The sequence below is a fragment of the Henningerozyma blattae genome, chromosome 2, assembly GCF_000315915.1.
Source record: "Henningerozyma blattae CBS 6284 chromosome 2, complete genome".
NCBI lineage: Eukaryota > Fungi > Ascomycota > Saccharomycetes > Saccharomycetales > Saccharomycetaceae > Henningerozyma > Henningerozyma blattae.
The window spans coordinates 2,110,563-2,131,327 of NC_020186.1; the positions used below are offsets into that span (position 1 = coordinate 2,110,563).

A 20,765-nucleotide genomic window follows, 5' to 3' on the forward strand; every position below is an offset into this window, starting at 1 on the left:
TTGTTAATTTTCATTTTAGTTTGGTCGCCAATGTTATTTTTCCCGACACGTCGTTGATTTTTTTTATTTTTTTTCGGTGAATGTGCGGGTAATATTTCTAGAAAATGCAAATTAAAATTAAGATGTCAGTAAAAAGTGTAAACAATAATTCCGTAAAAAATTGCCTTGAATAGAAAGTTTACTATATAAGAGACATATCTATCTAAGTTAAATGGTATCCTAATTAGGAAAGTATGATATTTGAATATTAATTAAATCTATGTGTATGTATAATATGAATGTTATTACGATCTTTTGTTTAAGAAAAACAAAATAAACATTAATGTGGTATAATTTCTTTAAGCCTTCTAAAGATATCTTCTAATTGAAGTTTAGCGTCTCCATTTAATACATCAGCGAAAATATTGTCTTCATTTGCTTCAATGGTCCGAACTATATCTTGTAATTGAACTACAGAATTATCTTCGAAAATATTTAAGGGTGCTTGAATTTCCATGGAGTTGGTTGGATTATTATGATTATTTTTTCTTGTCAAAGATGAAGGTTGAACATCAGTTATCATTGATAACCCTGTAGTTAACATTGTAGAATTATTTGTGTCTTGCCTATTATTATTATTATTATTAGTATTAGTATTGGAATTAGAATTATTAGTATTATTATTTGTAGAAGAAGTAAACGGTGAAGGAGTTGTGAACATGTTTAATTCTACATCAGGAAGTAAATCTTGTGGAGTTGCTTGAATATTATTAGTGGTATTAGCAGTATTATTATTATTGTTGTTGTTGTTACTGTGATTATTATTTATTGATTTTGTTAACCTATTGGCTAAATTTAAAGTATCATTTGAACTATCATCATCAATAATTAAATTTGTTGTATTATTATTTGTGGTATTTGATGAAATATTAGATACGACATTGGCAAATTGTTTATTGATAATATTTAAATCCAAATTTTGAGAATCTAAATCGAATTCCAAAGATTTTAATTGAGTAGAATTCATTGATTTTATACTATTTTTGATATCTAATAAATAATCTTTAAATTGATATATTATAGTTTCTTGGAAAATTGATTGATTCCAAGGTAATGATAAAAAGTGGTTGATTGAGATATTTTCTAAAATGAAATTTGGAGTCCAATTATAAAGATCATTTAAACCTTCAAAAATTATAAACGGTTGATTTGGGTTTTGCTTATTATACACTTTACCACATTTTTCATAAAATCTTAGGAAGATGGAATTTAATTTATCTAATTTAAATTGTTTTTGAATTTTTTCATCTTGAGGAGTTATGTTAGAGGTTGTCGTTGTAGGGTCTGATTTTATTTTTTTAAGACTTTTATTTTTCAACAAGTTGGTAGAATTTTCATTATTGGGAAGATTAATATCCAAAAAGTTATTATTACCATTATTGCTAGTTACAGTAGTATTGGTATTTTCATTTTGAATTTGTAATAAGGAATTTGAGTTAGGATTCGAATTATCTAATTCGAAAAAATCAGGGAATATAATAGCAATTGGTTTAAACTTGGGAAGAATTTTAAAAGAAGTAGTATTATTATGATGCAATGATTTATCAATAGAAATTTCAAAACAAGTGAATATACTTGATAAATTTTTTTTATTAATGGAAGATCTTGTGATGTAATAGAAGGAAACATTTTTATTTAAAACAGATTGTAATAAAGGTACGAAACATTTCCACAAATAGGGGAAATGGTTTCTTGAATTACGTAGATTGATTAATTGAATATTATTATTGTTATGATTTAAAGAACCATAAATGATGGAAGTTTCATGACGACGAATAAAATTATGAACCCATTTTTTACCCAAGATAATTTGATTATCATCCAGAGATGTGATGATGAAATTTTTAATTTGAGTTGGATTCAAAATATTCCCCATTATTTGACAAAGTAATTTAATTTGTTCAATCAATTTCAATTCTCTTTCAGGAGAAATCTTCATTTGTAATCTATGTGAAGAAATTGAATTTTTCTTTAGAGTAGTGGAAGTTGGAGTGGATGTGGGTAAAGTTGATTGTTGAATGGTAATTTGTGAAGGTAATTTATTTTTCAATCTATCATAAAGTGTTGATTTGGGGATTTTGAAAAAAACCGCAATCTGCCTAATGGAATGTTTTTTAATTTTTTTACCATTATTGAATGCTAATTCTTCATTTTCCATCAATTTTAAAGCTTGTTTAATTCGATCTTCTTTATTTGTTGGTAAAGGATCGGTCCAATTTTCAATCCAAGAATTTTGAATCATGGAAAATGCATTGGCAGAATCCGGAGATAATAGGTTTTGATTTGAAGAATTTTGATTAGTGGAAGAGTTTAAGATTATATCATGATCACTTTCATCGGTGATGGAATTATTCGAGTCCATCATCATGTGTGGTTTGGAGGATTTTATGTTGGTGTTTTGTTGTTTTGTTGTTTTGTTGTTGTTTTTTTATTTTATTTTATTTTATTAATTTTATTTATTTTATTTATTTTTATGTTCCCTGATAAATGGTTATTTTAAATGCTTGATTATCGTAAGTGGTTGTTTGTTTATAGGCACAAGGTTATAATATAATAACAATCAATTCCAAAAAAAAAAGAAGATTAGGATGTGTGGGATACCGAGACGAGCTACGGAGTTTTAAATGGGAAAGGAATGTTGGGAAAAAGAAACGCAAGTATAAGGTAAGGGTAAGATCAAATGCAAGAGCAAATGCAAGAATAAGATAAAAAAAAAGGTTTCTATATAAAAGAATTGTGAATATTTATTATGAGAATATATATTTTTATGTATATGTGGACTTTATTTTATTTTTTTGTTTTTTGCATAGAATATTTACTTGAGTGGGAATGAAGTCGCGTTGTGACTGCACTGCACTGCGTATTGCGCTGCGTATTGCACTGCATCATCACAACGAGGAATCTCTATCAATTGTGATTAGTCAACACTTATACTTATTAAACCGAGGAATTTCTACCCAAGATATTCATCTTGACCCAATCCATAAAGATCAAATATCTATTTCTAAAAGAAATGCACATACTCAAATAAGCAAACCTCCAGAACAAGAATGTGAAAGAGCCTGAAGAAGTATATTTTGAATTACCAAAGGACAAATCTGCAATGGCCTTTTCTCTACCCAAATAGGCAAGAGCGCCTCTATGAACGAATTTGAAGTCATCGGCCGAGTTTTCTAGTTTGGTCAACTTATTATTTAAGGAGGTCAATTTGGATGAGTCCTTAGTAGTGGAGATTTCATATTTCACTTGGTCCAATTTATAAAGATGTTTGAATTGATCAGCCAGGTATTCACCTTCTTGATGGGCGACTTCTGCAGTAGGGACAAGACCTGGATGAAAAGTACAATCACCAATGGCAAAGATGGAATCTTCGTGGCCCAACAATTGCAATTTCTCATTGATCAAGAGACCACGTCTTGAATCTTGCTTGTCAACTTTGGCCATCAAATCCTTGGTGACTTGTCTTTGACCATTCCCTGTGGCCCAGACCAGTAACCCGTAGGGCAATTCTTTGATTTCGTTGTTGTCACATTTCATGGTGACTTTTGTCGAGTCTACTTTTTGGACCATGGATTTCAATTGTAATTCTACTTTCTCCTTACGGAACAACTCTTCAGCATACTGGACTAAAGACTTGTCAAACATATTCAAGATATTTGGTAGGGCTTCTACTAATGTAACAGTGATTTCCTTGGAAATGCCCGGAACCCATTTATTCAAATCCTCGTCGATATAATCTTTCAACTCTGCAGCAAATTCTACACCGGTGGGACCACCACCAACAACAACATATGACAAGAGACGTTTTCTTTCCTCAGACCCCTGTGGCAAGGAGATTGCGTTTTCGATGGAAGCCATAATCTTTTGTCTAATCTCTTGAGCATCGGAGATTTCTTTCAAGAAGGAAGCATTTTCATAAACACCAGGGATACCAAAAGTATTGGATTGAGCACCAACACCAACCACCAAATAATCGTAATCTAACTCGATCGCAGTAGAGTTAGGCGACGACACGGGCAAGACGGTAATTTTTTTATTGACTGGATCAATATCAGAGGCTTCGGCCTCGTAATAGTGGACTTCCCCGGGACATCTTCTAGCAACAGATCTGACCGGTTCGATGATAGACTTCATCTCAACAGTACCCACAGGGGTAGAGGGCAACAATGGAGTGAACAGGAAATGGTTTCTTGGCGAAACCACAATAACATTGTACAGAGTGGTGTCCAAACTCTTCAAAAGAGTGATGGACCCCCAACCAGAACCAAGAATGATCAAAGTCTTTCTCTTGGATCCATTGGGGAAAGTGCTGGACTGAGGGATTTGTTTCTTTGGGTTGGCTTCTCTATAGATGGAATATGATATGAAGGACACACCAAGGGCTGCCACAATGGCAGTGGTCCACAAAGTCTTGCTAATGATACGTTTGTAAAGAGGTTTTGCCTTGGTAGTCAACGAAGCTGACGACGAAGAAGAAGATTCATTCAACAATGGTCTGTATGTGGCGAACGATCTTGCATTGGCATTAGCCCTTTGAAGCATCTGTTTGGACACCAATGCATTGTTACACAGAGACACGGATTTGTGACACTGGCGCAAAACTGAGCGCCAGACGGGATTTAGTGGCGCGGCGTGCATGTGCAAATATTAATAAATCTATTTGACAATTGGTATGTGTCAAAAAGGAAACTGGGAAAAAAAAGGAAAGAGATCGAGTCAAAAGATCGAGTCAAAGAGTCAAAGAGTCAAAGAAGAAACGTGGATAGAGAGGACAGCAATTGAGCAGACAGTAATTGAAAACTTAATTTAATTAATTGATCACACGGGATCTGTGGCTGGCGTGGGCAGGATTTGCTAGCGGAAGCAAGGAATGACCTTCTTTTATAGCCTGCGGGCCAGCGGCCGCGGACGGAGAGAGTGTGCGCCGTGCGGAGCAGCTGGTTTGGTGCGCGGTGGTCTGGGCGGGCTTATCGCGGCGCGATCTGTCCAGGGGCCGCCCGTTGCTTTTTTTTGGGGCGGCTTGGTGGTGTGCCGGAGTGGCGTGTTCCGGACCGGACCGGGCTTGCCGTTAACGCCGACGGCACGTGGTGTGCTGGGGGCACGGTTGGTGCGGGGTGGTGCACGGGTGGTGCACGGCAGGGTACAGGTGGTGGTGTGCGGGCGGTGGTGCACGGCGGGAGAGAGTTAGAGCCGCGGGTATAAGTGGAGCAATATGGAGCAACATGGTGTCAGCTCGGCCGAGAGCAGCTCGGCCGAGGTTGCCTTTTTTCCTCGGCGCAGGGCTCGGGAAATTGGCCGTTGCTCGGCCGAGTGCTGTGGGCCACTTCAAAATACCCTGTGTATTTTGGGTACAGATGCAATCTTTGCAAGATCGAGACGGGTGCAGGCGCAAGTGCAGGCAGATGCAAGCACATCTATCGTCATCACCTTGGAGGTGAAGAGATGAAAAACGTTTCATATAAAAAGCAAGCCAAGGGAGAGCAGAGATGGGAAGTTCATACTACAATGTAAGAAGAAGCACACTACGCAAATACGCAAATACGCATATACACAAATACACTAGCACCCCCCCTCACAATGTCCAAAGTTGAACAAATTAAAAAAGATTTACGCTCCATTGATACAGGCTACGGCCTAATGAGTCTTACTTGGAGACCAGACCCTCCAAGCAGAGAAAACCAACTACGCACCATGCATCAAGCTGTCATGTTGCAGAAGTCGTTGAACAAAGATAAAAAAATCTTCTTCAACGCAGGTGAGTTCTATGGTCCCAATAGAGTCAATTTGCAATTGATCAAGGAATTCTTCGCCAAGTACCCGGACTTGAGGTCTTGTATCATCATCTCTGTGAAAGGTGGTCTTGATATGGAAAAATTCGTCGCTCAGGGCAAATACGATGATGTTTTGAAATCCATCAAGAATTGTTATGATGCCATGGGTGGATATATTGATATTTTTGAAGTCGCCAGAATAGACGCCACTATTATCCCAGAAGGTTCCTCTTATCCAAAGGAAACGTTCGATGCTCTAGTGAAAGGTATTGAAAATGAATGGATCGGTGCCATTTCTCTAAGTGAAGTGACATTACCACAAATCAAAGATATTCACCAAGGTTTTGCCAAATATCTTGTTTGTGTAGAATTGGAATTTTCTTTATTCTCTACTCAAATCATGGATGATGGGACCGTGGCTCTTTGTGATTCTTTGGGATTAATCATCATCTGTTATTCACCATTGGGCAGAGGTCTATTATCGGAACAAGTCAAAGATGGATCGACATTGCCCGATGGTGATATCAGAAAGAATATGAAAAGATTCAATGGGCCTGCTTATGAGAAAAACATGGAATTGGTCCACTTCTTGAAAAATGATATTCTTAAAGATAGATCCCCACAAATCTCCACTGTCCAATTGGCATTGGCTTGGATCAAACAATGGAACTCCGTTTATAACAATTGTAAATTCATTCCAATCCCAAGTGGATCAACAGTAGAGAAAGTCACTGAAAATTTCGATATTACAAAAAGTGTCATCACGCAAGATGAGTTTAACAAGATTAATGAATTTTTGAAAAATTTTGTTACACAAGGTGATCGTTATGAACATGTTTGATCGATTATACTTCCGGACTTTCGAACTTCCGGACTTTCGAATTTCCGGACTTCCGGACTTCCGGACTTATTACCATTATGTTTCACATAGTTAATACTTTATGTATATATATATATATATATATCTCCGTATGTCTGTTTTTATTTTATTTTATATTCAATAGTCTATTTTCCTTTTTTTTAATTGTGAAATTTAATTGTGAAATTACTTAATCGTGTGAGGATACCGGAGTTATTTTAAAAGCCGAAGCACAATCAAAAAGGGTCTCGGCTGATGTCATTGTAAATCTTTCACTCCGATATATATGTATGTATGTATGTACGATATATGTATGTATGTACGATATATGTATTATGTACGATATATGTATTATTCACAATATATGGTATCATCAAAAGGATTAACACCGATGTCATATTAATAAAAAAATTATATATTGAGAAAGAGAGGGTTTGTTTTGTTTTGCTTACGCCTAAACGTTACATCCAGTTTAATCAAAATCCACTTTCCAATTCTTGATACAAGAATCCTTCCCCACACTAACAAATGTATCTTTACCATCCCATTTAATAGAATTGATCCCCTCTTTGTGAGCATTTAAATATTTGATATTTTTCATAGGTCTCTTTACTGAATAAATGATTATATTTGTGTCTAAAGAACCAGTAACCACAAACCCTTCATCATCATCATCATCATCATCAGCTCCCTCTTCGGCAGTTAACCAATCGATGTCTGTAATTCTACTGGTATGGAAAGCCCATCTTGAAGTTTTGACATCTCTTGTTTCCATATCATAAAGAATAATCTTACCCATAACATCACCTACTGCAATAAATTTTTCATTTGGAGAAATTGAAAGATATGAAGAGACATTTGTTGGTGTATTTTTCAATAAATGACTAACTGATAAATCAGTAGCATTAAAGATTTCCACATTTTTACTCGATTCATATCCAACAGCAATTAACTTGCTACTAATGGTAACACTGGAGCAAGGTTCCTTCAATTGAAGAGAATTCAATTTAGAACCTGTATCACTTTGTAAAACAAGTAATGTGTTATCCATGGTGACAATAGCCAATATACCATCTTTATTACTTGCTGCAATCTTGGGTTGAGATTCAAAATTATAAAGAGTCTTACCATTACGTTTCAAAGTATCATCCCATGAAACACTGGAAAATCCATCCGGGTTAGAATTATCAATAGAAATGATTAAATTATTATGTTGATCAAATGATTGTGTTTTAGGAGACCATGACATGATCTTACCATCATATGAACCTGTAATTAATGGTGAGACTGCTAATGAAGTAATTGCTTTTTGATGACCTCTAATCTTCTTAACAAGCCTCTCTTGACCAATTTGGAAGAAATTCAAAGTACCATCCAATTCCAGTGAAATGATTGTATTATCCTTGGCAACAACAACCCCAACTTGTTGATTATTTAAAGTAGGTTCTGGACTAGTCCATTTTTGTAAAACTTTCGATTCATTAACATCCCATAATCTAACTGTTGCATCTGCACTTGCTGTGACGAATTGAGTTGTATTGACCCATGATAATGCAAAGATCCCACCTTGTACAGGATCGTTTTCATCTTGAATCAATTTAATAAATTCACCTGTCTTACCATTGAAACATGCAATCTTTCTATCTGAACCTACAGAGATGAAGAATTCACCTTCATTGGGGGAGAATTTCACATCTCTGATGAATTTCCCATTATCATGATGGGATCTATCACTTGAAGAAAATTTGAAAGGTGGGCCTTCGTAAAACACAACAGAACTATCATCACTCACGGTAACGGCTCTCATTGGTCTTGATTGTTTGAAATGACAAGCATTAATCTTTTGAGAATGGCCCGAGATTTCACCTAGGGAATTACCTGAATCCCATGAAATGAACGTCCCAAATTTATCACGACCTTCACCAACAATACATAATCTTTTACTTTCGAAATCCCAAGAAATATCGTTGATTCTACCAGCAAGGACTTGGAATTCAGATTTGATATTGAATTCGATAACATCATTTTCTTTGAACCAACTCCAAACAATAGCTTTACCTGATTCATCACCTGAACAAATATATTGAGAATTTGGAGAAAATTTAACCACGGTGACATTCGAAGAACCATGGCCTGTGAATTGAATCACATCGGGGGTTGTAGGGTCCAATGATCTAATGAACGCTGATTTCCCTGAAGGGTAAGCGATGGAATTTGTAGATTCATTGTAGGAAAGATGAGTGGTGAAGTTTCTTTCCGTAGAAGGTTGTGGAGGGATGATTGATTTTAATTGTATCGAGGGCATTTGTAGCTTGAGTGGGGTTGTGTGATTGTGATTGTGTGATTGTGATTGTGATTGTGTGATTGTGATTGTGATTGTGTGATTGTGTGATTGTGATTAATTCAAGTTGAAAAGTAAGGTTATTTGTAAGGTGTGTTTTTTTCCCAATATTAAATTTCATCCACTTCCGAAAACAAACTCAGGGAAACGACAGGGCAGTGAAAAGGGCAATGCATAGGGCAGTGCATAGGAATACAAAGTTGAGTTGTAAAAACAGAATGGTATCAGTGGTACTATACAACCATCATCAGGTTTTCAAGATGGGATGTCTGTTACTGGTGTTACAAATTGTAAAAAAGATTCTAATGATATTGCAATTGCAACTGTTAATTATTGTTTAGTGGTAAATTTTCCCATAATTTAACAATTACGCAAATGTATATGCCAGTAACAAAATTATAAATACAAAGGGAGAAAAGACAAAAATGTTTAATTAAAAATAAAAGACGATAAATAATTATAGAATGATGAAATGTAAGAGGAATATTATATGCTTAATAAGAAAAGTCAAAAAGAGTATCATATGTAGTTTGCAACGCGTCGCAGCACACCATTGGTATGCGATTATTCTAATTCCAAGAAATTAGTCAATGTGGAATCGAAATATTGAATCAATCTTTCATCCAAATCTGGATCGAAACCCAGTGGACAAGGACATCCGTAACTGTAATTGAGGTTGTTTCCAGATGCACGCGCACGTGCTCTTGGATCCACGTCCTGCGTTTCTTTTTCCCGCTGCGTTTCCTTTTCCCGCTGCGTTTCTTTTTCCTTGTCGAAAAATTCGTAGCACGTGCGCGTGTGTGAGCACGTGCTGGACAACGAGACCAGCTCGTCGATCCCGGCACGTAAATCACAATCGAGATCGGAGCCGAGCTCGGCCCCGAGACTGCCCGTGTCGTCATCGGCCGACACGGCCAGTAACTCGTCCACAGAAAAGATCGAAGAACACTCGCTAAGCGCCAGCGCTGCTGGGACTGTTGCATGTGTATGACGTAATTGGGAGTAAGATTGGGATTGTCCTTGCAATTCCCCTTGCAATTGCAACTGCGTGTCTGCGTCACGTGCGCATGCCCTCTGCAAAAGCCCCCGCAGCCGCGTGGCCACCGAAGGCTTCTTCTTGCACATGCACGTGCACACACACGTGATATCACCGTTTGGCCTGAGCTTTTTAGGGGTGGCCCTGTGCGCAGCGAGTTTCCTAACCGAGTGCAGTGGTGAGTGCTGCAGGGATGTCTGCGGGCCGTACATTGTGTGCTGAATCTGTTGTTAATGTTTGACAATACGAGGAGGCCCTCGAGGACTGCCCTCAAGGACTGAGACTTTTTTTTTCAAGCTCTCTTAAATAGCCTTTGTGAGATGGGACAAAAAAATAATAAAATAATAATTAAGTTGGTACCCAGTTGGTACTCAGTTGGAGCCACGGGGTTACCCTGTACATCTGTGCACCGCTATGATTTCAGTAGAAAAAAATAGAAAATAAAATCATATTTTGTGCCGAGGCCGAAACCTAAGCCGAAAGTGAAGCTAAAATCGATACGACAAATCGATACGACAAATCGATACACTACGATAATTTGATACGCCGATTTGATACGATCTGTAAAAGCCGCGCGGAAGCAATGCGGAAAAGCCGTGGTGTCACAGACAGCCGTGCTAAGCCCGTTTGAGTGAAAAAATACTGGAAACTGGAAACTGGAGGCTGAAAAATATAATGGTCCAACAAAATTGCTTGTAGTATTGCTATTGCTATTGCTATTGCTATTGCTTTTCCCACGGCTTGTTTTCTCGACCGACCCGGGATCCGCGGAATGTGCGGATCGGCATTCCCCCACACAAGAACTTCCTAATGCGGAAACACATACGGCTGGCGGCGTGAGATTTCTGTGGCAAAAGAAATGCAGCTCGGGAAAATGCCAATAGGGAAAATTCAATTAGGGAAATGCTATTACGATTAGGGGCCTATATAGTAAGGACCGATTGGGAATGATCAGATAGGGAATGGATGGGTGTGCCGTCCCGAAAGGGTAAGCGCGGTGGGGTGGAGTGGTTTTCCAAGAAAAACAGAATTTTGCAAAAATAAAATCTCCTCGACGGGGAATTGAACCCCGATCTGGCACGCGACAAGCGCCCATTCTAACCATTAAACTATCGGGGATACTATTTGTCGAGGGGGAGCGATGGGAATATAATGAGAGGGGCAGTGCAATAGCATGTGCCATGTGGAAACTGACCATTTATTTTGCTATTTTTTTTTCTTTTTTTCTGTTTAATCTAGTATTTCATTTAAATAATAATAATAATAGGTAATACTGAAAAAAAAGAAAAGGCAAAAAGAGAGCGAGACACAGAGAGAGTCACACACACACACACAATTTAAAAATGTTTCAATTAAGTTTGAATAAAAACTTGGAATCAGATTTGATTCAATTGATTAAAGATGAAAAAAATTTCACCCCAACTTCATCTCTTTCAATAGACAAAATCAAATCAATCATCAATACAAAAAAAATCTCTCCCAATGATTTATTATTAATTTATAAAAATTATCTAACCCGCCGAAATGATAAACACAACTGTATTAAAGATTATCTAACAAACACGCATTTCGTTTCTCAATCTCCAAAAAAAATCCCAGGTGCAAATTATACGCCTGAATTCAAAAATCAATTAAATCTTTTGAAATTACAATTGGAGGAAAATGAATATCAAAATATGGTTCGTAAAAATAACCTACATAATGCCAATGACAACAACACTCAATCCCTAGCTCAAATCAATAGAGAGATCAAAGAACAAGTCACCACAATCTTCAACATCCTTGTCAGTTGTTTGTCTGTTGTCGTGGCAATTTGGTATTGGACGTCAAATATTCAACTCGAAATTAGAGTCTTGTTATGTTTGTTTTTCGGTATATTAGTATTGATAGCTGATATCGTGGTATATAATAGTTATTTAAGAAAAATTGATGAAGCTAAATTTAAAGAAAAAAATAAAATTGAAAAAAAAAAATTATTCAAAAATTGTGAATTGCTCCTCTCCTTCTCTCCCCCCCCCTCTCCTTGCACATGGCAATACGGTTTCACTCAGAACTCCCCGTAATAGAAATACTCTTTGGTGGGGGAGGCAAGTCATTGAGATTGATTCCCTTTTTCTTGGTGAACGAAATGGTAGTATCATTATTCATCGCATGCGAATAAAATCTGGAAATCGAGGTGAAAAATGACCAATTCAATAAGATTAAAAATAATTGGAAAAAATTGAAATCAGGCCATAAATATTTAGAAAAATAAATAGAACTATTATTATGTGTTTGCCACAACATATAATCACTTAATCGACGATGTCCACTCGTACGAATCAAAATGTCACATTCATTAGAAAAATCCTTTAAATACATCGATTTGGTGAAACTTTCCACATTGATCGTGGAACTATCAGTGGTTGTTTGTACCGTTTTATTAATGGTATTATATATATCATCTCTCGATGTATATGGCATACAAACATATACTGTGAATTGAGTGGATTTATCCTCTTTAGAATTATCACATTTTTCATTTAAATTTTGAATTTTCACTTGTAATTCTTCCGATAATAATTTAACATTCCCCACAATCTTTAAATTAGCTCCATACAATTGGTCGCTAATATCATTGGATCTCTTTAAAAACTCGTCAATCTTATTATTGAATAATTTAATTAAAAGATCAATTTCATTCTTTGGTCGATTAAAATTCTCAATAGAAAATGCATATGTAGATACACAATTAATCCCAACTTTTTTACAGAAATATAATAATGATAGAAGTCGAATCCCACCAGCCTCATGACCTTTCTTTAAGGGTAAATTATTGGATTTAGCATACCTTCTATTACCATCCATAATAAATGATACATGCTCTGGAATAGGTCCTAATTTCAAAATATTAATTAAAACAGTTTGAAATCTAGAATGGATCGTCAAAAAAATCGACGATTTTTTAACAGGCCCTATTATGACTTGATTATATTTAAATAATAATAAATGAATGTTGGTATCAATATTTTGTTGTATTGCAATTATTGTATCAATAATATTCTTTATTAATTGTCTTAAAAATAAAATCATTTTTATTTACCTTGATGCATTAAATTAGATAAAAATATTGTCTTTTTAACTTCTAAATCAATTCGAAATCAATTCCTTTATATACATTTGCAAATCCTCAAGTAAATCTCTTGACCTTACTAAAAGAGAATCTTCAAAACTCCGAATATCCGTCGTCAGCATATTCAGGTAGCGCCTTTTACATACGCTCGAGGATTTCTTTTTTCAGGGTTTTGTTTAAAAAAAAAATTATGCTATTAGAATATATATATATATATATGTATTTAAGTTGAATATATTTTTTAGGTTTAATTTTTTTAATTTGTCTTTCCCAATATATAAATATAATAATATTGGATTGTCTATCTATAAATATTTTTATTTTTATTTTTTTCTTTTTGATTTGTCTTTTTGATTTGTCTTTTTTTTGCTTTTATTATATTTTTTTATGTTTTTTTATTTTTGGAAAATTATGCAATGTCAGTTGAGTTGACTTTGATATTTGATGGTGTAATAATTGCTAAAGGTTCTGCAGCTTCAAATTTAGAAGATTTATGAATTTTATTTTCAAAAGTTCCAATATAACGTTTTGTTTGTTCCAAAAATACCAAACATAGAACTGTATGAGGTGCAATCCTTAATAATTGAGCTTCAATACCTTTAAATAATGCCATAGGTCCCTCATGTGTAATAATATTTGCCATACATGCGATCATCCCACCTTTACTACTACCAGGATGAGCTACCATATGAGTTAATACAACATCCCAAGGGTTAATGGCAAACCCAACTGCCAAACCAGCAATGGCACTAGAAAGAAAATGTAAAGGTATACTATCTTTCCAACCATATTTATTACTAAACCATCCTTTAACAGCAAAATATGCAGGTTGTTGAACACATGAACCAGCAGTACATCTAACCATACCTACATTAACACCTCTCCATAACCCAGTAATACCTCTTGCTGCATATACATTTTTAAGTACAACCCATGCTCCACCTTTATGTGTAGATTTTGTTCCTGAATGTAATGCTTGCGCTTGTAATCTAGTCTTGGCAAGTTGTAAAGGAGCTCCAAAAAATGCACCTGCAGAGCCTACAATAGCACCTGCTACCATAGCTGGTACTTCCTGTGCAACAGGCCCATATAGCCCTAACCTTATACCATTCATACTTAATTGGTATAAATATGCGGCAATCAAACCCCTTTGAACAGCTCTCATACCACCTGCTTTCCAAGTGTCGCTCATTACTTTAATAGGATTTCGAGAAATGACTTGAACACTATTATTGACAGCACTTTGTAAAACTTTAGCTCCTGAATGTGTATGTTTAGAAGCAAGTTGCATCTTTGTCTTCACCACTTCAATAGGATTTGTCAATGTAACAGCTATACATGCTGCTAAACCACCTGCCATGAAAGATCCCACATTACTGATCTCTATTTTTTCGTTGCCATTATTTTTCATTTTCTATGAAACTGATTAACACTTTTAAATTTCGATTGTTATTACTATTATTTTTTTTATTGTTGCATTACTGGAAGTGAATGCAGTTAATCATATCCACGTATAAATGTTTAAATAAAATGCATATTTTTTTATTTTTATATATATTCATAATATATATATATATATTTATATATACACGTAAATGCATGCTTTAAATATGTATCTTATACGTCATCTTGTTTACTCCAAAATTATGGAAAGGGATTCACGACGCTTTTGAATTTTTTTTTTTAATGCTGATGTGTGTGAGTCGTCCTGGCCGGTTTCGCTCTTATAAATTTTTTTCCCGCTCGAATGTATCGATAATACTTACTTAGTTGGTTAAACTTTTAAATTTTACGAAAAACCCCCATCAAATGACTGCCTAGAATTGGCCACTGTTTCGGTAATATTCATTCTAAGTGGATTATACCTTAGAAATATCTTACTAAAGTGAGAAATAATTGGATCTATTTTAAACTTATCTTAAATAACCATTTTTTGATTTTTAAATTAATCCAATTAAATTTTAAGCTAACGTAATTTATTAAGAATTGTTCCACAATCAATACAGTAATAACCTGTTTTATTGTTTGGCAACTTACGAAACTTAGTACCATCACAAACAGTACATTGAAGCTTGGGTAATGGGCTGATTGTAATCCCTTCATCATTTACAATGATATTAGTATTCGTAACTCCATTTGTGGTAGATTTTGATCTTGCTGTTGGGCTTACCGTTTTACTTGTATTATTATACGTGTTTGTAACAACTACTTCCGAATTAACGGGAGTAAGGGATATTAAGCTAGAATTGGGATTAGCAACTGATATCAAACTCTCTGATCTTTTGATAGTACTGCTATTAGTAATGCTTCCTTGATTATTTAATTCATTACCATTTATATTCGTGGTACTTTTAGTCCCATTTAGTTTAGGTCTAGAAGAAACTCCCATTTGATCTGAAAATATCGCAGATTTAGAATGTGCGCTTCTGTACGGCGATCCTCTTAGAGATAACGGAATATTGGATCCTGAATTATTGGGATTATTCACAGGACTGCTATTACTACTAGTACTTACAAGAGAATCAGAACTGCTACTAAATTTGAGATTTTTCCTTAAAGTTGAACCGTTTCTAATAATATCACATGCTATGCATTGCTTTTGTTGTGGTGTTTGTGATTTCCCTGACTGTGGAATATGATTTGGAGTCGAAGATTGAGCTTTAACTTGTTGTTGTAGTGTATGCAAATGTTGCTGATGAATCTTGTAATTATGTAAATGTTCCAAAATGATTTTTCTTATTGAATCTGGCATATCTGCTCTAAAAATACGTATATTTCCTTGATTATCAGTAGTAATTAAGATATCTCCAATAATATCTTTCATATTTGGCAAATTACCTTGATTTACCTTAGTTGTACCATTAAATATAGTGCTATGCTGACCATTACTATTCTTATTGCTATTATTTTGATGATGATTACTACCAGTACGATGGCTATTACTACTACTATGATGACTGCGATGACTATCATGGTTTAAATCATCATCAGGAGTACCGTATTTTAAACTATCTTTATAGTATTTCGAATATAATTCACATATTAAATCATTTGATAAACTTAGTCTCTTACAAGCCCCACTTGGAGCTAAGACAGCTGTAGTTACTGGTGATTGATGTGCTTTGAATGTAACATATGAACTATTCCGGAGAGCTTGACCGTTATTTATGATAGGTAATATTTTTAAGGGGTTTGGTAAATGACGGTTACGAGATGGAGATTCACTATTAGAATCGCTACCATGACTTTTACTTTTTCTTAGTAATAAAGATTTCAAACTCCTTGATCTTGTCAAAGTATTTTTTTTCTTAGAATCTACATGTGCTTGCTTTTCCATTTGCTGCTGTTGCTGTTGCTGTTGTTGTAATTGATGTGTTTGTTGAAGATTCCTTTGCATAGATTGTAATTTCCATCCATAAACAGAATTATCATTACTACCACATATTACTAAAGGGGGCAAGTTTTCTGTATTCACTAACAAGAATGGCCTATTTTGCGATGCTGAAGTGTTATTGAAACCTTTTAAAACTTCCATCAATTTTAATGAGTTTAAATCAAACAATCGTATTCTTGAATCATTTGAAGTAACCAATAACTTGAGATTTAAACTTTTTATATCTTTTTTACTACTTTGATTATCTACGTTGGAAGAATCTTTCAAAGTTGAAGTTCTATCGTCATTAGTATTTATAAATTCACTAAAACATTGGACATCAGTTATTCTTGGACCACTATGACTATTTAAATCAAGTTTAAATTTCCGTTGCAAATTAGGATCTGAATTATTATTAAGATTCAGCAAAGTATCCATACTAAATAAAGATTTATCATGAGTTTGTTTATCAGTGATGTGGAAAGTAGCAATTAAACGTAATCCGTTTGTCCAAAGTATATGGATAAACCCATTAAAAGTTGATATAATAGTTAGTTTCCCATCTTTATCAGGCGAAATTGCTATAGAGGTAATTAAATCTTGTGCATTAAATTGGAAAGTTACTTCATTTTCAATAATTGACCAGAATCTAACAACATGATCTAAACATCCCGATATAAAAAATCTATCATCATTTGGACAAAATTTAACACTTGTAACAAAGTCTGGGTGCTTGAATGTCTTTAAAGAATTAGATCTATTCATATGCCATATTTTTACAGTTTTATCCATTGATGCACTCAATAAAAAATTATTTTTAGACCAATCGGAATCCAAAATATCTCTTAAGTGTTCACTATATATTTTAAATGGTAAAGGGTGGAATACTGGAGCATAAAGATTATTAGTTGTTTTTGCTACTTCATCATTTGGATTATTTGTTAAATTATCAATATTTGAATTATTATTTATTAGGTCATCAATTCCTGTTGAGTTTTTGTTACCATTATTATTTTGTATGTTAGAATTTGTATCAGTATTTGAATTTGAATGAGAATTTGTAGAGTTATTATTTGTGTTTGTATTAAATAAAGTATTTGAACTTGTATTACTTAATGAAAGCTCCATTTTTAATGTACTTTGAATACCTAGACCTAATGCTTTGGTTGTTGAAGATGGGTTATTATTACTAGTGGTAACATTGCTATTATTATTGTTATTATTGCTATTATTATTATTTAGAAGCGTTGAACCACTAGAGGTTTCAATTGAAGTCAATAAATCCATTTCCAATCTTTCCACTGGAGATCCAACAACTTTCCAAATTTTAATAACACCATTTTTACCACATGTCGAGAGAAACTTTCCATCTAAACTAAATTTTGTCGACCAAATTGCATTAATTGGGCTTTCTGAATTAACAGTTGCCATGGAATTACCTCTTTTTCGTTTTGATGGCGTATTATTTGATGCACTACGGGTTGGCGAAAGATTATTATTACTAAAAGTAGGTAACAATGGATTTGAATCTATTGTAAAATTAGTACCGTTTGTATATGCACTACTGTTAATACTAGTATTTGTATTATGTGATAATAAATCATGGTCTGTATTAAGTAATTCTTGAGCCAAGAAATATCTTCTAAATAACTTTGCATCCTTTTTCTTTTTTATGACTTTAATATAATGTGGATCTGCTAAATAATCTTCAAATTGATCGATATCTAATATACTTAAAATATCTCTATTGTTAGATGTTGCACTATTACTTAATACATTTTCATCCATTATAAGATTGTGAATTGTGGTAGGCTCCATTGAACCATTAAGTGAATTTGAATTTAATTTGGGAGTCGATGTGGAAGCTAAATTAGTTGTACTAATTAAAGGATTTTCATGACTCATTGAAATTAAATGCTTTCTAATTTCTGAAAACGAAGTTCTATGTATGAAACTATTACTTACGTTTGTGGAAGTTGACTTTGAATTATTATTATTATTATTACTACTATTATTATTACCATTATTTGTATTAGTATTCGTATTAGGAGTATGGATATGCGGAGTATTAGAACTAAAGTCAAAACTTTTTCTATTAAATCTTAAAGGTTGCATATCGTATAAGGAATTTAAATATTCTTCTGTATTCGATTTACTTGATTTTTTTTCTTGGAAGTTTTTGAATGTGTGCTCAAATTGGAGGTACTCTGACGATTATTCAAATTTGGAGTAGTATTAGTACTACTACTGTTATTATTACTTCGATTACTATTAAACGATTGAGGTGTTGTTGGATTTATTGAATTTCTTCTGCCATTGAATGCGGAATGGAAACTACTGTAAGATGACCGTGGTACATCTAAAGAACGAGAAGGTTCCTTCATCATATCTATAACTTTTGAAACGTTTGAAGACTGGGGATCAGCTATAATTCGTATAAATATAATAGACCACTTGAAATAAAAAAGAAATAAAAATAAAAAAGATTGAAAAAGTAATTGAAATCAGTATGTGGATATGCTAAGATATTACCACAGTGACAATAATTGGTAGACGGTTTGAGCTGGCGGTAACAGCTTTTTATTAGGCGGTAATTGTATTACAAATCCAACTTTGGATTATAAATCGTATAACAATATTTCAATCTTTTTCGTTCCTTTTATGGCTGTCTATTAATAGAATATAATGTGACAACACGATGCAATAATAATTCTCTTTATGTTTTATGTTTTTAGAATGAATTCTTAAGTTGGATTAGTATATTATTTATTATACGAGATCAAGGGATTTTCCAAACAACGGCTGATTTAATAAAATGAAAAAAATAAAGTAAAGTAGTTTCAACAAAAAATAAATAAAAGGTAGGATTTAATAGTATAATACAATAGTATAATACAGCAATGGTGTATTAAACAGTGGTTGGAGTGGCGGGTTTAGAAGTGCAATGATGGCTTAGAGCACTTATAGATTTTATGAAAATCTAAGCTTGGTAATAAGCTGAAAAATAAAGTTTGTTACGAAGATTTCAGTATCTCCAGAAACAATCAAATTGTAATGGAATAGGAAATCTTAAAAAAAAAAACAAAAAAAAAGGCTATATATCCTTTTTTAATGTTTAAGTATAATTTAGTTTGATTTGATCTAAGGAAATATAGCAGCCGTAAAGAGGAAAAGTGAGTATTGAAAAAATCAATAAAGAGAAATCCGCGGAGTATTGCAGGCGCTTCAGAAGGAATAGGAATCCGATAGAAACTTTATCAAATAAGAAACTAAGTAAATAAAGGAAAGCCAGATATTATGAAATGATGTCTCCACTTAAAGTAGAAACCGTAGTATAAGAATACTGGAATTGGTATTTGTTAAAGTTTTATGTAGATTTATATGTATATGAATATGGAAGATGGATATGAATATGAATATGAATATGAATATGAATATGAATATGAATGTGAATGTGAATGTGAATGTGAATGCGAATGTGAAAATAGTAGATGAAACTATAAGATTTAATAGGTCACTGTACTAATACAAACTAAACAAAGCAATATTTCTAAAGCCTCTATGAACAATAGAAATTGGCTCTGTTTTACTGGGCTGAGTATGAGAGAGAAAGAGTGTTACCACAAGCTGCTTTTAGGGAGGCCAATGTCTAATTAAAGTTTAAAATCTACAAATAGTACCTTTATTTTATTTGTTTTTCTTTCAATTGCAAATGGTTTTTCTAGCAAGCCCTCAGTGAGCGAGCCCTGAAGCCACTTAGAAACAAGTGTACCGAAGCTAAGAGACAAAACGTAAGCTTCTAATGCACTGCCTAAGCAACTAACTAACAAACGGTCGTAAATGGAAGATGATCGTAGCGTAGGAGTACGGAACAGAAGCGGCAACTACAGGATCATACGTGGCTTATGTGTTGCAAACGTAATCCACAAAAAAAACAAACGAAAAACACATGCCTAACAAGCACTCGTTCTACCTGTTCAGTCTCGCACCGTCTCCTGCACATCCAATGATCTAGCACCAGCAGTTTATGATTTGCGAGATTTCAGTAGTTGATTCTTTCTTCACTGTTTTCCTACACTTGCGGAGGTTCAGCCATCATCCAAATCTGGTGCTTACCCAGAGACTACAGGACAACACAAGGGTACCCACTACCCAATACCGATCGCCAAAATATCGACCCTCTCTGCCTTAATGTGAAGGCACTTACGTTTCCTCGGTGTTTTACTGGAGCCCA

General features: G+C 34.2%; 9 protein-coding genes and 1 non-coding gene across 10 annotated transcripts; 2 read left to right on the top strand and 8 right to left on the bottom strand.

Annotated features, from left to right (window-relative positions):
- Positions 1 to 319: 319 nt before the first annotated feature.
- On the bottom strand, positions 320 to 2,401 carry TBLA0B08900 (uncharacterized protein; the record flags this gene model as incomplete). Its single annotated transcript, XM_004179176.1, has 1 exon — positions 320 to 2,401. One exon carries the CDS (start codon positions 2,399 to 2,401, stop codon positions 320 to 322), a length of 2,082 nt encoding a protein of 693 aa, XP_004179224.1.
- Positions 2,402 to 2,976: 575 nt separating this feature from the next.
- TBLA0B08910 (uncharacterized protein) lies at positions 2,977 to 4,677 on the bottom strand (the record flags this gene model as incomplete). Its single annotated transcript, XM_004179177.1, has 1 exon — positions 2,977 to 4,677. The coding sequence occupies one exon, from the start codon at positions 4,675 to 4,677 to the stop codon at positions 2,977 to 2,979; it is 1,701 nt and encodes a 566-aa protein (XP_004179225.1).
- A 939-nt stretch (positions 4,678 to 5,616) lies between these two features.
- TBLA0B08920 (uncharacterized protein) lies at positions 5,617 to 6,651 on the top strand (the record flags this gene model as incomplete). Its single annotated transcript, XM_004179178.1, has 1 exon — positions 5,617 to 6,651. The coding sequence occupies one exon, from the start codon at positions 5,617 to 5,619 to the stop codon at positions 6,649 to 6,651; it is 1,035 nt and encodes a 344-aa protein (XP_004179226.1).
- Positions 6,652 to 7,141: 490 nt separating this feature from the next.
- Positions 7,142 to 8,974, bottom strand: AIP1 (Aip1p; the record flags this gene model as incomplete). Its single annotated transcript, XM_004179179.1, has 1 exon — positions 7,142 to 8,974. The coding sequence occupies one exon, from the start codon at positions 8,972 to 8,974 to the stop codon at positions 7,142 to 7,144; it is 1,833 nt and encodes a 610-aa protein (XP_004179227.1).
- A 600-nt stretch (positions 8,975 to 9,574) lies between these two features.
- On the bottom strand, positions 9,575 to 10,258 carry TBLA0B08940 (uncharacterized protein; the record flags this gene model as incomplete). Its single annotated transcript, XM_004179180.1, has 1 exon — positions 9,575 to 10,258. One exon carries the CDS (start codon positions 10,256 to 10,258, stop codon positions 9,575 to 9,577), a length of 684 nt encoding a protein of 227 aa, XP_004179228.1.
- Positions 10,259 to 11,093: 835 nt separating this feature from the next.
- On the bottom strand, positions 11,094 to 11,165 carry TBLA0Btrna12D. The gene has a single exon. It is a non-coding gene; the product is annotated as a tRNA-Asp (tRNA).
- Positions 11,166 to 11,389: 224 nt separating this feature from the next.
- On the top strand, positions 11,390 to 12,109 carry VPH2 (Vph2p; the record flags this gene model as incomplete). Its single annotated transcript, XM_004179181.1, has 1 exon — positions 11,390 to 12,109. One exon carries the CDS (start codon positions 11,390 to 11,392, stop codon positions 12,107 to 12,109), a length of 720 nt encoding a protein of 239 aa, XP_004179229.1.
- SRT1 (ditrans,polycis-polyprenyl diphosphate synthase) lies at positions 12,090 to 13,118 on the bottom strand (the record flags this gene model as incomplete). Its single annotated transcript, XM_004179182.1, has 1 exon — positions 12,090 to 13,118. The coding sequence occupies one exon, from the start codon at positions 13,116 to 13,118 to the stop codon at positions 12,090 to 12,092; it is 1,029 nt and encodes a 342-aa protein (XP_004179230.1).
- Positions 13,119 to 13,567: 449 nt separating this feature from the next.
- On the bottom strand, positions 13,568 to 14,569 carry OAC1 (Oac1p; the record flags this gene model as incomplete). The annotated part of the gene is made up of 1 exon (XM_004179183.1): positions 13,568 to 14,569. One exon carries the CDS (start codon positions 14,567 to 14,569, stop codon positions 13,568 to 13,570), a length of 1,002 nt encoding a protein of 333 aa, XP_004179231.1.
- A 555-nt stretch (positions 14,570 to 15,124) lies between these two features.
- On the bottom strand, positions 15,125 to 18,646 carry TBLA0B08980 (uncharacterized protein; the record flags this gene model as incomplete). Its single annotated transcript, XM_004179184.1, has 1 exon — positions 15,125 to 18,646. The coding sequence occupies one exon, from the start codon at positions 18,644 to 18,646 to the stop codon at positions 15,125 to 15,127; it is 3,522 nt and encodes a 1,173-aa protein (XP_004179232.1).
- Positions 18,647 to 20,765: the final 2,119 nt, after the last annotated feature.